The 15,050-nt window shown below is 37.7% G+C and overlaps 1 protein-coding gene across 12 annotated transcripts in view; it reads right to left on the bottom strand.

Annotated features, from left to right (window-relative positions):
* The window catches only part of MAP2K5 (mitogen-activated protein kinase kinase 5), a 242,176-nt gene that overhangs the window by 203,589 nt on the left and 23,537 nt on the right, over positions 1–15,050 (bottom strand). For all 12 annotated transcript variants that reach the window (XR_004987983.2, XM_036437910.2, XM_036437900.2 and 9 more), the window contains exon 3: positions 13,649–13,716. Coding sequence is in view for 11 of the 12 variants with exons in the window: in XM_036437910.2 (XP_036293803.1) it covers positions 13,649–13,716 (68 nt within the window). In the remaining variant the exon portion in view is untranslated. The remainder of the gene's footprint in view (positions 1–13,648; positions 13,717–15,050) is intronic.

A 15,050-nucleotide genomic window follows, 5' to 3' on the forward strand; every position in this document is an offset into this window, starting at 1 on the left:
ACTGTTGATTAAGACTTTAGATTAGTATTTGATCTATAGAAGTATTTTGAAAATGAAAGGTATTAAAAATAACACAAGGCATTTTAGTGGAATGCTTTTTTGTTTTTCCCCCCTGGATTTTGCAAAGCAAAATGAAGATGCCTCACAATTAGCTTGGACCTCTTTGCCAGTTAGTTAATCAAACATTACTCGTATTTGGGTATAAAATACATAGATCGTGAAAAACTAAGTAGTAGAGCCTATAGAACAAGCAAACAAGATATGAGTGATCCAAAGATGATAGGATAATTTGATAAAAAGGCAGCCCTGTTTCAAACAAATATACCTTTTATACCTTTTATGCTTTAATCTTAAAAACACTTTAGTATAGGTCAAATTTCACTTTAAAATTCTGGGCACAAAAAAAATAAAGTTTCAAGTGAAAAAGCTTTCATGCTCCTTTCAAAAACTGATTCATTCCATAGGTTATATTATAGTCTGATTCCCATTTTCCTTAATATGAGAGTCAATAAGCTTATGTTCATCTAACTTGGCAACCTCTTCTGTGCCCTCACTTCCTTAACACTTGACAAACAACAAAGTGATGTTCTTGGTGGCAAAATATCAACAATGAAAACTTCTGATTTTGTGATTTGAGGGGCTATTTTTATATTAAAGCACATTATTTAACTACTACATTTTCAGAATATTCTTCCATGATCATTATTACTGACATTAAGTTTCTTTTGAGAAGATATAGATTTTTGTCTCCTTATTGCTTTTATGTACATTAAATTATTAAAAGATCAAGTTTTTTTTGTTTCCCTTAGAAATAAGGTAATTCTTTATTTCTACATCTTAAACTCTACGTCAACTTGGAAATAAAAAAGTTAACAAGTCTAAGGCTCTTTTAAAAACAAGGTGAAGATGAATTTATGACAGATATGGACTGATATAAGTGTGCCCTGCTCTCCAAGGGCTTTCAAGCTGTAGATAAAACCGATCTTCTCTTTCTATGGATGTAAAAACTTATATACATACAGCAAAAACGTATGCAATGTACTCTCCGGAATACAGACTAAAGTGGATGTCTTTCAGGAGACTGTATTCCTTAAAACCCCAGAAATATAGTGTCGCTATTACTCAAACAGTGATGACAAGTAAATGAAATATCAATCATGTAAGCTGTCAACCTTTTGGGACAGCAATAACTGTTAACAAGTAGTCTGGAAAAATTGTCCGAAAATGACTTGTCCTCAGCACACCAGTGTTTGAGGTTTCCTTGGAAAATTAAGATGCCAGTGGCTATTTGGAACATTGCTCAAGTATTCTTTTTAATGGGAAATTTGCCGGTTATTGATCCACAGCATGTACCCCCTTGCTTCTGGAAGGCTGCAAGCAACTTTCCAATCAGTGGCTGTCAAAAAAATTACTGCCTTTTTATACTGATACAAGACAACAGCAGTGGTGTGTTCTCCTATAGTTAATGCTTTTCTTTAATTAACTGCTATGTACAATAGGTTAGTAATTTCAGTTACTACTTCACCACAGTCCTAGAAATCAAAACAAATAAAATATCCTTATGCTTTACCTAACAAATTAATTATAGTGTTGTCTGAAACTGGTGCTTGGGGTCAAGTTTGAAAACAAATAACCTCAAATGCAAAGGGTCCCAATAGGTGCAATGCATTTTTTTCCCTACTATAAACCTTGCATGCATGAAATTGACCTGTTTTTCAACTTTATTTACTTCACCAAAGAAATTTTAAAAAATGATTTCTCTTTTATTGCAAACCTGTGCCAAATCAACTGGAAAGCTATATATATATTTTATAATCATTATAAGATTTTAGCAACCTATAAACACTTCTTTGGATGGTATGATTAACTCAGTCACAGTAATGATACTAAGTATGCCACTTGCCAGTTCCTCTAAAGCAAGTAGTTAGAATCTGTTTTTTGTTTTTTACAATTCTTCCAAACTCAGGGAACATTTTGTCCTGCTGAAATACTGATTTTGATCTGTGTTTGTATTAACAGAGAATCTGTGTTCCACACAGCAAAGTAATTCACCATCAAGGATAAGCTATAAAAGGACGGTAATTAAACCCGTGGTTCAGGCCTACTCCAGGCACCTAGCCTCTGAGGAATAGGCCTGCTGAGGACCAGGAGGCTGCCAACAAGGCGCCAGGCCTAGGAGCTCAGGCTACTACTTACACGGCATTCCCTAAGGGGCATGGATAAAACTCGGGCCACGCACAGCATTTCCTGGCACAGAGCAGGCCTATGCTGCCTAGTGAAATAAGCAAGGAACTTGGAGGAGTAGAGGACTCAAACCCACGAGTAGCAGTACTGGCCATTTCTGAGCACAGGATCAATGTGGACTTATATGAGAAAATAGAAGACAGCACTTACTAAGCTTCAAAGCAAGTAATTTTTAGATCTTAATCCTCTCAGTGTTTTTATATATTCTCTCTTTAAAGGGATTCTTTCCAATTTTGTTCCAAATAGTGATAAAACATAAACAATGATAAAGATGACTCCTACTAGACAAAAATAAAATGAAAAAACAACAACAACAATTAACAAACCACAGGCCAAAATCTTGTATGCCAAGATGCTTCACCTGGGTTAGACAGAAAAATAACAGTAACTGTTATAACTTTAATGAAGTCATAATTTGAAGTTTATCTAAATAACTTCCTGAGATTAGTCTCTATAATTCTAACCTGGCTTTCACTGCTCCTAACACAAATCCCTGCACATAATAGGTACTTAATAAATACGTATTGCTCAAAATGGGGTCCAGTCTTGACTCTGCCACTTATTAACTTGTAGTGGCCTCCAAGAAGTCATTTAACCTTAGTGAACCTTAGTTTCCTCCAAATTAGAGTAAAGAGATCTACTCTATGTCACATGGTTACTGTAAGGCTCAAAATTAAACTGCAGAATAGAATTAGTGAAGGCACTTTGTAAACTGTAATGCATTAATAGTAATTGAGAAATTTAAAAAATTCTAATACTATAAAAATATTAAGCAAATATGCTCCAGCATTTAAAAATACAGGAGCAATTTTGTATAAAAATGTATAAAACGTTGTGCTCAACATGAACACATCAGCTGCAGTTACAAAATGTTGCCTGCTGGTATCCCTTGCAGAATCCGTTACATGCAGTAATTGCAGCAATAATCAATCAGCTAACTGAGTAAAAGATTAATCAGGTTTGTGATTGCTAATGGAATCTCCAGTACCAGACTCAGATTAGTTTCAGAGTCCCTTTGAGATGTTCTTCAAAATCCTTAAACAATTTTAATAAGGATGTGACAAAGTTTAGCATAGTTATCCAAAAATCTAATTAATTTGAAACAGAGGGCCAGATTCAACAAGGGGATAGCAGGAACAATTTTTGGCTTTGTTTTGTTTGCAAGTTTATCAAACAATGTTCCTATTGGTTATAAACCTAATTCTAATTCTAAAAGCACAATTCAATCAATAATGACAACGTTTTTTTCCTTCATGGAAATCTGCCATATGAAAAACCTGAATTCCAAAACTGCAGTTTAATTTTACAAGACACAAGTTCTCTGTTAAAAGAGAGAGAGAGAAGAGACAAAGAGAGAGCGACACACACAGACAGAAACGACTATCACTCATTGAATACCTACTGTGTCGGGCTCAGCATTACATACCTACATTTATTCATTTAATTTGCCACAGCCTTACCCTATTCTGTGAGGCTCATCACCCCTGTATTTCACAGACAAATCAAAGGATTTATCAATGAATAGAGAGAAGTAATTCTTTCATTCTAGTTCATGCTCTCAGAACAAGAAATGTATATTTACTATTTAAAAGCCAAAAGGTACATTATCTGATATTTCTCACACACAAAAACATTTAACTAGATAGAGCAGGCTATTGGGTGGGCTGCTGAGCTGGCGGAGAGCTTTGCTTTCTCATTCATATCCTGTGTGGGTTAGGCCAGGTCACCTGATCCTTCAGGGGCTGGGGATACAGGAGGCAGCAGGGTGCATTGCAGATTCCTGTGCTGACAAGGGCCCTTCCCTCCTTCTTCAGTGACCCTCTCTGGCTTTCCTACCTCCCTAACCACTGTGCTCCGTTTCCTGTAAGTGTTTTCCCTCCCACCCATCCTTTAAATGCTGGAGTTCCCCATGGTTTTTCATCAACATTCTCTTCTTATTTTATACTCTCCTTGAGTTAACTTCAGCCACTTCAAAGGTTTCAATTACCAGAGGAGTCATTGAGACTAATTAGGAGCTGATGAATCACAAATCTTTATTTCCAGCCCAGATTTCTCTCCTAAGATTCGGTACATAACCAATTGGTTGTCCACAGGCACCTCGGATTCAACAGGTCCCTACCTCTCCCACCCCTCCCACATGCTTTAGACCTGTCTTCTGCCACCTGGGTTCACTCTCTCAGTAAATGACATCACAGTGACCTAGTTTTCCAAGCCAGACATCTGAAATCCAGAGCACCTAGCTTTCCTTCTTCCCCACACTCAATCAGCAGACTTATTAACTCTGCATCTTCCCACCTCTCAAATCCCTCAAGCTGGGGCCCTCCATGATCTGCCCACCTTCCTTCTCAACCTCATCTCATATCCCCCCCCCGCCCCCCCCCCGTCAACCTCCCTGCCCATTAAGACACTGAATCACAGGTAGCTCCTCCTGAATGCACCAGGCATCCTTTCACCTGAGCCTTTACCCTTTTCTCTGCCCAAAACACCCTTCCCAGTCCCCTTGTCCTCTTAATCCACCTGGGCATCACCCTCTTCAGGAAGACTTCTCTGTCCCCAAAGCTAGGCCAGGTGCCCCTCTGCGCTTACAGAGCACTTAACTCTTGAACTTTTTTTTTCCTTTTAAATATATTTTATTGATATTTTACAGAGAGGAAGGGAGAGAGATAGAGAGCTAGAAACGTCAATGAGAGAGAAACATTGACCAGCTGCCTCTTGCATACCCCCTACCAGGGATGTGCCCGCAACCAATGTATATGCCCTTGGCCGGAACTGAACCTGGGACCTTTCAGTCCGCAGACCGACACTCTACCACTGAGCCAAACCGGTTTCGGCAACTCTTGAACTTTTTATCGCACTTACCACTATGCTGGGTGATGAGCTTTTCTTATCCTCCCACACTGAACACTATCTCCTTTTTTGTTAATCTCCCTGATTCGACAGTGAATTCCTGAAGAAATAAATTGTATGCTCACTGCACCTCGACCACCTGGCATAACACTTGACCAGATAGTTGCTATCCCATAAATATTTACTGTATGGAAAACTGGTTGTATGAATAAATGGAAAAATCAGTGTGTGGGTGATCTCAGGTCCCAGCTCTACATTTAGTAGCTGTGTGACCTTGAAAAACGCATGCAATTTGTGCCTCGGTAATCTCAGCTGTAAAAATGGGAAAAATACCTCCTTTGCTCACCCCATAAAGGTGTTAGGACAACCGAATCAAAGTAGCTGGTATATGGGAAACTTTCTTATAAAATACTTTTAAAAAAATCTTGAAAGAGCGAACAGTGGTACGAATCTCCCACTTCTGAGCAACAGTACAGAGAAGGAAATGTTTATAACAGTAGGTGACACAGAAACTCCTAAACAAGATCACTGAAATTTTTAGACCAAGTACAGAAGAATTTAGCTAATTGGTTTACCAAGGCTGAGTCAATGTCCTTTTGCTTTCCCTCAATTACCTCAGTACTATAAATAGTAAAATAAGAAAAGGGTACTATGAGGAACAATGTCTGCTTCTCTTACGGAAGTTCATCAAGAGCAGGGACCATGTCTTATGTATTTTCTCTTAATGCAAAGGTATTAACCTGGGTCTATATGAGCCTCAGGAGATTCTTAAAGTTGCTGAAATTATGTGAAATGCCACAGAACGTAAAATGAATTTTCTGGGAAAAGAAAAAACAACGTTGTAGATTTTCAAAAAGGCCTGCATCTCCTAAACCCTAAATAGGTACTGCCATGTAATGCCTACTCTGTGCCTTACACATAACTGGTGCCCTCCTCCCCCAGATGTTTAAGGGAAGGAGGCAGAAAGGAACTAATACACGATAACTATCCTCATTAGTTGTACTTCTATCTTACTCAGTGGCAAGTCTTACATATAAAAAAGATTTATTATTCTATACATTTATAACAACAGTTTCCTAAGTCTCTCCTTAGCATGTCTTCTAACAGATAATATAATTAGTGCAGTATTTCATCTTATAAGGAAGAGCATGCTATTTTTTCCCTAATGATAAAAATTTCAAATTCCTGTTTTGTCAATACTGTAAGCATACCCCATTATATGTAGCTCAGTCAGTAATTACAGCAATAATCAATAAACTAACCAGCTATTTGCAGTCCATAGTTAATTTATTGGTTTTCCCCAGTGAAGAACCCAACAATCTTAACTCTGTCAAATGACTACAAATTCAATTACAACACTACTCAGAAGTGTCATCCATTATACCTTCTTTCAATTATTTTTTACACTTTACATTAAGAAACTTTCCCTCTGTGACACTGATCTCTTAGGAAGAGAACACAACTGCTCCAGTGTTAAAAAATAACATATGAAGCCGATCTATTGTGAATACCAAATTAATAGCTACAGATTTACCTGGCTTCAGTCCCCCCCCCCCCCCAACCCCTCCTACACACACACTCCTCACTCACCTCATTGCCCCGGCAGAGGTAACAATAATGTGCAGATGCTCTTCCTTAAATGACTCTAGCCACATATGGTCAGGGATTAATTAGGTGACAAGAAACAAAAGCACAATGAAAAGTCTTACAGTGAAAGGTTGACAGAGAACAACTCTGGGGCCTATTTATAGGATAAAGTTATTGGATAGATGTGTTTATTAAGGATTTGGAAGTGAAAAAGACAGTATGTTGGCCAACTTAATGATAAAACTTTGTTTTGATTAGTAAAACTGTTAGGGAGCTCCAGCTGGTCTTAATAGAGCTTTGGGCAGACAATATCAGATGAAATTCAACCCGGACAAGTTTAAGGTAATGTGAGTTTGCAGAGGAGTTTAAATTTGTATTCAGCAATGGTCCCAAATTTGCAGGATCCTCTCCGCTGAAGCTTTCAGAGTCATCCCCACAGTTAGCCTGAGGCAGTGACTACACTAACCTTTAACCTATTTCCAGGCTGCAGCAATTCTGCTGTATTTCTAAAATAGAAGTTTAAATAGTAGCTTCAGGGAACCTGCCACTTAAATAAAACAGGACCATCAGGCCATGCAGACAGCAGGCCAAATGGGACATTCCCTTACAAATAGACTGCTGTATTTAGCCCATTTTGATAGTGCTTTCATCAAGATCCCATCTACTGTTCACCTGATATTAAAAAATAAATAAATCAAACAAGTCTTGGTGTGGTGTGAAAAGGAAACCCTCGTGCACTGTCAGTGGGATTGTAAAGGGGGGCAGCCATTATGGAAAAAAGTATGGAGGGACTTCAAAAAATTAAAAATGAAACTACCATGCTACCCAGCAATTCCACTTTTGGGTACTTATCTGAAAAACAAAAAACAAAAATACTTAATTTGAAAGATATATGCATCCCTATGTTCATTACAGCATTATTTACAATAGCCAAGGTATGGAAGCAATGAAGGTGTCCATGAATAGATGAATGGATATATATACAATAAAATATTACCCGGATATAAAAAAAGAATAAAATCTTGCCATTTGCAACAACATGGATGGAGCTAGAGGGTATTATGCTAAGTGAAATAAGTCAGATAAAGACAAAGACCATATGGTTTTACTTATTTGTGGAATCTAAAAAGAAAAAGAACAAACAAAACATTTAGAAACAGACTCATAAATACAGAGAACAAACTGATGGTTGCCAGAGAAGGAGGCTATTGAAATTGAAGACAAGATGAAGGGTTTACGAGATACAAACTTCCAGTTATAAAATATATGTCACAGGATAGAATGCATAACACAGGGAATATAGTGAATAATAGAATAACTTTGTATGGTGACAGAGTTACCTCTCAGAGATATCTAGAAACAGCTCTTTCTTGTTTCCAGTAAAATTGGCCATGAGAGCATAGAGGTTCATTAGGAGCTGCCAACAAGGGCCTAATACCAGGGTTATGGCCAACAGCAATCCTAGTGCCAGAAGTCCATCATTTCCCCTGAAGAAAAGCTCTTCACCAGAGCCCCCAAGGGGCCAGTTGCTGTACAACATGGCTCTGTCCCTTCTTGCTAGCTGTTACAAAATAGGACCCCAGAGGAATCAACCTGAGTCCTCTATGGAGATAGAGCTGAACTGGGAGCATGGTCACATTCATGACAACATATAGGTCCCATCCTGGCTGTGGCCTACTTATGCTCATTTTTTTCCTTTGCCACCATGAGCTGCATAATAAACCCCTTGTTTTAATGTAAATTTGAGTATGCTTCTGCTTCTTACCAGAACAGGTACCCCAAGATATTTCACAACAGAACTGAATAAGAGGCTGCTAAATTTTTATCACTATTTCAAGATCATTCAAATGTCCCAGACAAAATAGAAGAAAAAGTTAAAATAATCTGCCCCCCCCAAAAAAAAGCTTTATTCGATGAATGAAATAACTCTACTTACAGTTTAGAGCATGTTATTATTTGAAGAAAAAAAATGGAATAATTTCCAAAACAATTTATTTATTTCATTCAGTTTCTCACTCTTTTCATCATTTTTCCACCCTACCAGGAGAATATACTGCATTAACAGTTTGTTTGGATGAATTGCATTGAATTAGGGGACTAACTGCTCATTGAAGACTTGAGCTGAATTTTCTATGCACAAAGTAAGTTCAAAGTAAGACCTACTCAATATGTTGAATATTTAAAAGCACCATGTGAAAAATGAGCTTTTGGTCTCTTTACTCTTTGAATGAAACTTTCTAATAGCAAAGGCTAAAGCTGTAAAATGTTCAACTCCTAACAGCAAGAAAATTTGAGGTAAAACTCAGCCTTAAAGGTAAGAAGAAAACCTTTAAAACTTTAAAAACCCAGAGTATTTTTATATTTAATATTAATAATATTACCTCAATAGATGCCAAAACAAAAACATCACTTAAGATTGGGAGTGAAGAGACTGGGAGTGAAAGGATTGGGAGCCAGAGGCCTGGATCTATATCCAGACCTTCCCATTCATACCAAAATAACCTCCAATTGAATCTGATCTCGTTGGGCCTGTTTCCTTCTCTGTGAAATGAAGCAGATGAACAAGACCGCTAAGCCTCCCTTCCAACTCTACTTGAGGAACTGTATAATTTTAGAGGCGATCTCCAAGTTGTGCGTATTAGGTAGGCTAAAGCTAATCACATCCCGATTTACACAGTGCTATAGAGGTCAAGAAGTAGTTTCCCTCATGGTACCACGTCTAACTATGGCCAAGTGCTCCACAGGGAATACTTACACTCTACTAAAACACAGGGGCTCAGCCTTAATGGGAGGCTTTACAGTTAAACTCATCCCATTCTTTTTTGGCAATGTGGGGGGAAATGGTATATAGAGAGAGAATGGGCAAAATGAAGAAAATTATTCTTGTTACTACTGGGCTGCACTCATACAAGCGCCTCAGTATCGAGAGAACCAAGTACAATAAATCCTCTACTAGACATAGGATTTAGCAGAAACAAATATGAACCCACTTACAAAAGTAAAATGTACTACTGAATTTCTTTATGAAAGGTCACCCAAAAGTAGAGGTTAACATGAAAATAACCCCTTCCTACAGCTGGGCCTCAGTGATAGACAAAGTTTATGAGGAATCAATAAACAAGGCCCAGCACTGTTGTTTGATGCTGTAGGGAAATGAAGCCAGCACTACTAGGCAACAAATACAAAAAATGGAAGAAGAAAATCAGCATACTATATTCAATCTTTCTAGGAAATGAGGGGGAAAACAAACTAACAAACAAAAATGTAAACTACATTAAGGGAATATTTAACAGGGTCCTTTAAGTAATTAGCAATGATCAGGTATTCAGTTTTTAAAATATGTAGGTTGGGTGTATTTTTTTCCTAATAAAGCATTTCAAATTCTAATTAAAAAAATACTTTATGGAGGAATTAAAAAGATACAACAGTGTCAGAGAAAAAGCCATGATCCCAGAAGTGGAATATTCTAACAACATAACTTACAAGAAACTACGCTATAAAAACAGATTGTTGATTAACACAAACTCATAACAAAACACAGAGAGCTATCACAATGGTGCTATAATAACACTTGGCTGCTGAATTCTCTCAATACATTAAATATCTCCTTGGAGACCAAATTACTTTAAATTTTCTCAAAAGACAATTTATTATAGCTTTGTTTTCTTCTCATTATCTCTTAAAAATATATCCAATGAAGAAAAGAATGCAACTTCTAAATAACTTATATAAAATGGAACTAATGTGTGGCAACACTTTGGTTTAATATATTGGTTATTACTTAAACAACACACAACAATCTATTGTTATGACAAATCCTTAGCACAATGCGATATTCCATGTGTCACATGTATCAAAACCCACTGTATGTCACTATTATGGCATACATAAAATTAACAGCCTAAGGCTGCTAACAATTTAAATAATTGATAAGTTTTCAATTAAAAAGGCAACATTTTCAGATCTAATACAAAAATCTATTTAAATTACTGATTAAAAAAAAACACACCCAACAACTTATGCTTCTGTTGGCCCAAAGCCAGAAAATGCTTGTATCCAATTAAAAAAAAGCAAAAAAAAAGCAAAAAAAAAAAAAGCAATTTTGCAAGTTACAACTTAGGCATTGCAAAAATTTTTTTAAATTTTAGGCAGAGATTCAGGCTGTTTATTCATTTAAACTTTGTAATCAATAGGAAAGAATAATTAAAAGATTTGTGGTAAAAGTGTTTCTATTTTTGCTTTGCTTATATTAAAGAAATACCAAAGGGCTGGGGATCAAACCTGCAACCCTCCGGTGTGGGATGACACGCTAACCTAACTCAACCATATCAGCTAGGCCTTTTAAGTATTTGTTAAGTGAATTAGTGAGAAAATCTGGACATAATTGGCCTGACCACAATCTGTAAGCCACTACCAATTCATAAAAAAAGTTTTCAATATCCACAGCAAATTAACAGAAAGAATAATGTAGTGAGTTTTTACATTAAAACTAAATTTACTCACTTTAATGATCTTTACTTTTGAGATTATGTACTGCTTAATGTTTTAATCTTTAAATAACTCTCACTCTATTAATAAAATAATGATTAACAGTAGATACTTTTATTAGTTTATGTATTAAGGTTTGGTTTCATTGGCAAAATTAAACATTACCACGCCTATGTCTGTCTTCCAACCTAAAAATGAAAGAGTGATTAGTTCATGAAACCTAAATATTTGGGGATCAATGAGCTAGTTGATTTCTTTTCAGACTAAAAAGTGGCTCTCAAAAAGTCTCAGGAACTTTGAAGTTTAAAAAGAATAACATAACTAACATTTTCCTACAAAACTAAGCACTGCATTTGAGAAAATAAGCAGAAATCATACAAAATATATACTCAGATAGCTCAACTAAGGTTATATAAAAACAAATCACTCAGATTTTAATAGTGTTTATAACATAGAAAGATCCCAATATTAATGTGCATGGAGGTGAATAGGAGAGAAACAGTGTAAAGCGTAAAGGATCATGAGCTTTGGTATAAGAAAAAACTGAACTTAAAAAAAGTTATTATTTATTGATTTGAGAGAGAAGGAGAGAGAAATATCGATTTGTTGTTCCACTTATTTACGTATTCATTGGTTGTTTCTTGTATGTGTCCTGACCCAGGATTGAACTTGCAACCTTGGCATATTGGAACAACATTCAACCAACTGAGCTAGCTACCTAGCTAAGAGAAGAAATGGAACTTACATTCCATATTTACATTCATACTAGCTTCTAAGACCTTCAGCATGTTTGTTAATCAGGGCTTCCTCATCTAAAATATAGAAATGACAATATCTACCTCGCAGAGTGGTTAAAACCAATGAAAATGAAATACCATAAGCATCTAGTATATAGATGAGGCACCAAAAAAACCCTAGAAATTATTATTATGATCACATGCAATAACATTCTTAAAAGGCACCATTTGTCAGATCTTCTCAAAAGTACATGATTGAAAACACACCTTTTAATGTGCATATGTCAGAGACATAATGAAAGTATACTGTTGTCAGTAACGTACTCTGCAATAGATGCATGTGAAAAAACTAGAACCAACCTGTGTGTGTGTGTGTTTTCTAAAAATAAGCACGTCACATTCCCAGGAGAGTTAGAAATCTATCAATACGAGTGCTAGACCTTTCAGCAGACCATCCTACTCTACCTTTCAAGGTGCTGATGAGCCCTGCTCTAAATTCTCAAAGCACAAGGACTCTCAAGTAAGTTAATGGGAAGTCAATGGGAAATTGACTTTTCCTACTCTGTGCAGCTCTGAATGCAACGCTCTGTTAATCATGCCATTCTTCTTGTTCTTCTTGTTCGCTTTCCTCCTACCCTAAATTAAAACTATTGGCAGAAACCCACACAGACATTTTACAGTTTTCATTACAGTGAGACAATACCTTGGGTTGAAGTTGAAGTCTATCAACTACCTACAACCTAACTGTTAGCTAAGATTAGTGTCTCACTATCATTTCCAACATAATACCACTTTGCATTTGTATAGAACTTTTCATTTTCAAAGGCCTTTCACGGCTACTCCCCTATTTGATCATTACAATGACCCTGTGCGGTAAAAAGGACATGTATTATTATCCACAACTGACAGATGAGGCAATGATAGCACAGAAAGGTTAAGTGATTTGCCTGAGGCCAGGAAACCAGAAAAGAGCTGGGTCTCCTGGCTTCCAGTCCACTGTTTTTCCACCAGACCGTCAGAGATTTTGTAAACACTTACCAACTCAGATAAAATAAAGTAAAACAAGAGGAAATTTGTTTATTTTATCACAGTTGAATTTTTGGAGCTCAGTATTAAAGTTTTAGAAATGTAGTCTTTTCTCTTGTTGATCTACTTCAGTCCTGTGACAAGCATTAATGCAAATTTTCACTGGAATCCAAAACACAGAAGTCATTTCAGAATATATTCAAATCACTTTGGTTCAGTAAGTCACCCCATAGTAGTTCATCTTGGGATGGGTATGAGGAGGTGGATAAAATAATGGAGAGCACATCTTTAAATTGCGTATCCATATTGAGCCTGCAGCTACGTTATAACTAGAGTTGTGTTTGGAAGGGTGAAAGAGATCGCCAGTTGAAAGTAGATTTTGAAAAATTTTTTAGAGCCCAGGGGTTCATTTTTAATGAGCCGTTACTTTAAGTACTGCATAAAAAACACAGGAAATTGATAGTCCATTTAGTCTGCACCATACCTAATGCAAAAGTCATTAAGATGCATTATTCTTAATGTTCATGATATGATCAGTAAGTGTTTTTTGGAAAGAATGCCCTTAACTTTCACATAAGGAAATCTTTGAAAACCTTATATACTACATAGAAAAATGTTTTGGCAATTGTGATTTATTTTTATACCTTCATTCTGCCAAGAAACAGCATCCTTAATCACAGTAATGTATTTAAGATAGTCCTCATTTGTAATATACTTACATATGACAGCATTGCCTTCATTTCTTCATCACTTCTCACTGTAATTCGATCACCATCTTCATCTTCATCTGTTTAAAAAGCAACGTAATGCAAGTGATAAGATTTGCATTTTTTAGTACAAAAACCACATCAGCTGGAAACATAATATAATTTGTTTTTACAAACTGATATCCAAATCCTCAAAACCCTACTTTGGGGGATGTTAAGGTTTGTTGTTTTGCTCTGTTTTTGTTCAGAATACAATAAGAATCTCAATAAAGAACTGAAAAATTAAGGGGCAGCTAAAAACTAAAATATTATTCATGCCATTCATGACATGTATTTAGGACTATGACTAAAACAGGTTGGTTTGGGGAACTTTAAAAACTGAAGGCAGGCCAGTTGTATTCTACTGTCAGTACTTTTTTCTTCCCACACAACACCCTATCCCTCTATTCCTTCATTCTTTCTCTCTTCCAGGCAACCCACCATGTCACATTAGCATAATAAAAATGACTAACATTTACTGATCATCATTATACCCAAGGCACTAAGTGCTTCATATGCAGTAAGTACCTCCTGAAGAACTTCACAATGGTTCTATAATGTAGATAGTGTGACATTATTATTACTAGAGGCCCAGTGCATGGGTAGGTGGGTAGTGATGGAGGCCTATGGGGGGGGGGGGGGGGGAAACTGACAAGCTGGGAGGAGGGGCTACAGGAGGTTGGCTGATGGCCCCACCCCCAACAGGGCCCCATTGTGGCAGATGAACACCAGGGGGGAGAGGCTGCAGGAGGTTGGCTAGCCCCATCCCCAATGGGGGATGGTGATCAGGGGTGGGGTTGGCTGAAGGGAGGGGCCACGGGCAGTTTGCCAACCACCCACGCCCCTGATCAGGGCTGGGAAGGCAACAGGGGTCTGGGCTGGCTGGGAGGAGAGTCCATGGGAGGTTTACCACCAGCCCCACTCCTGATTGGGGCCCTATTGGGACCAGGTCAGCCGGGGGGGGGAAAGCCACAGGAGGTCAGCTGGCCCTGCCCTCGATGGGGGGACTGATTGGAGGAGGGGCTGACCAAAGGGAGAAGCAGCGGGAGGTTGCCTGCCTGGCCCAACCCCTGATCGGGCTGGTTGGCCGGCCATAGTGGGTGTCATAATGATCGGTCATTCCGATCGTTCTGGCATTCCAGTCACTGGCTTTTTATATATACTAGAGGTCCAGTGCACAAAATTCATGAAGTATGTGTGTGTGTGTGTGTGTCCCTCAGCCCAGTCTGTACCCTCTCCAATCTGAGACCCCCTCAGGAAATGTCCGACTGCTGGGTTAGGCCCGATCCTAGGGATCGGGCCTAAACCAGCAGTCAGACATCCCTCTCATAATCTGGGACCACTGGCTCCTAACTGCTCACCTGTCTGCCTGATC

The sequence above is a fragment of the Pipistrellus kuhlii genome, unplaced genomic scaffold (genome assembly GCF_014108245.1).
Source record: "Pipistrellus kuhlii isolate mPipKuh1 unplaced genomic scaffold, mPipKuh1.p scaffold_m20_p_1, whole genome shotgun sequence".
In the NCBI taxonomy this organism is placed as follows: Eukaryota; Metazoa; Chordata; class Mammalia; order Chiroptera; family Vespertilionidae; genus Pipistrellus; species Pipistrellus kuhlii.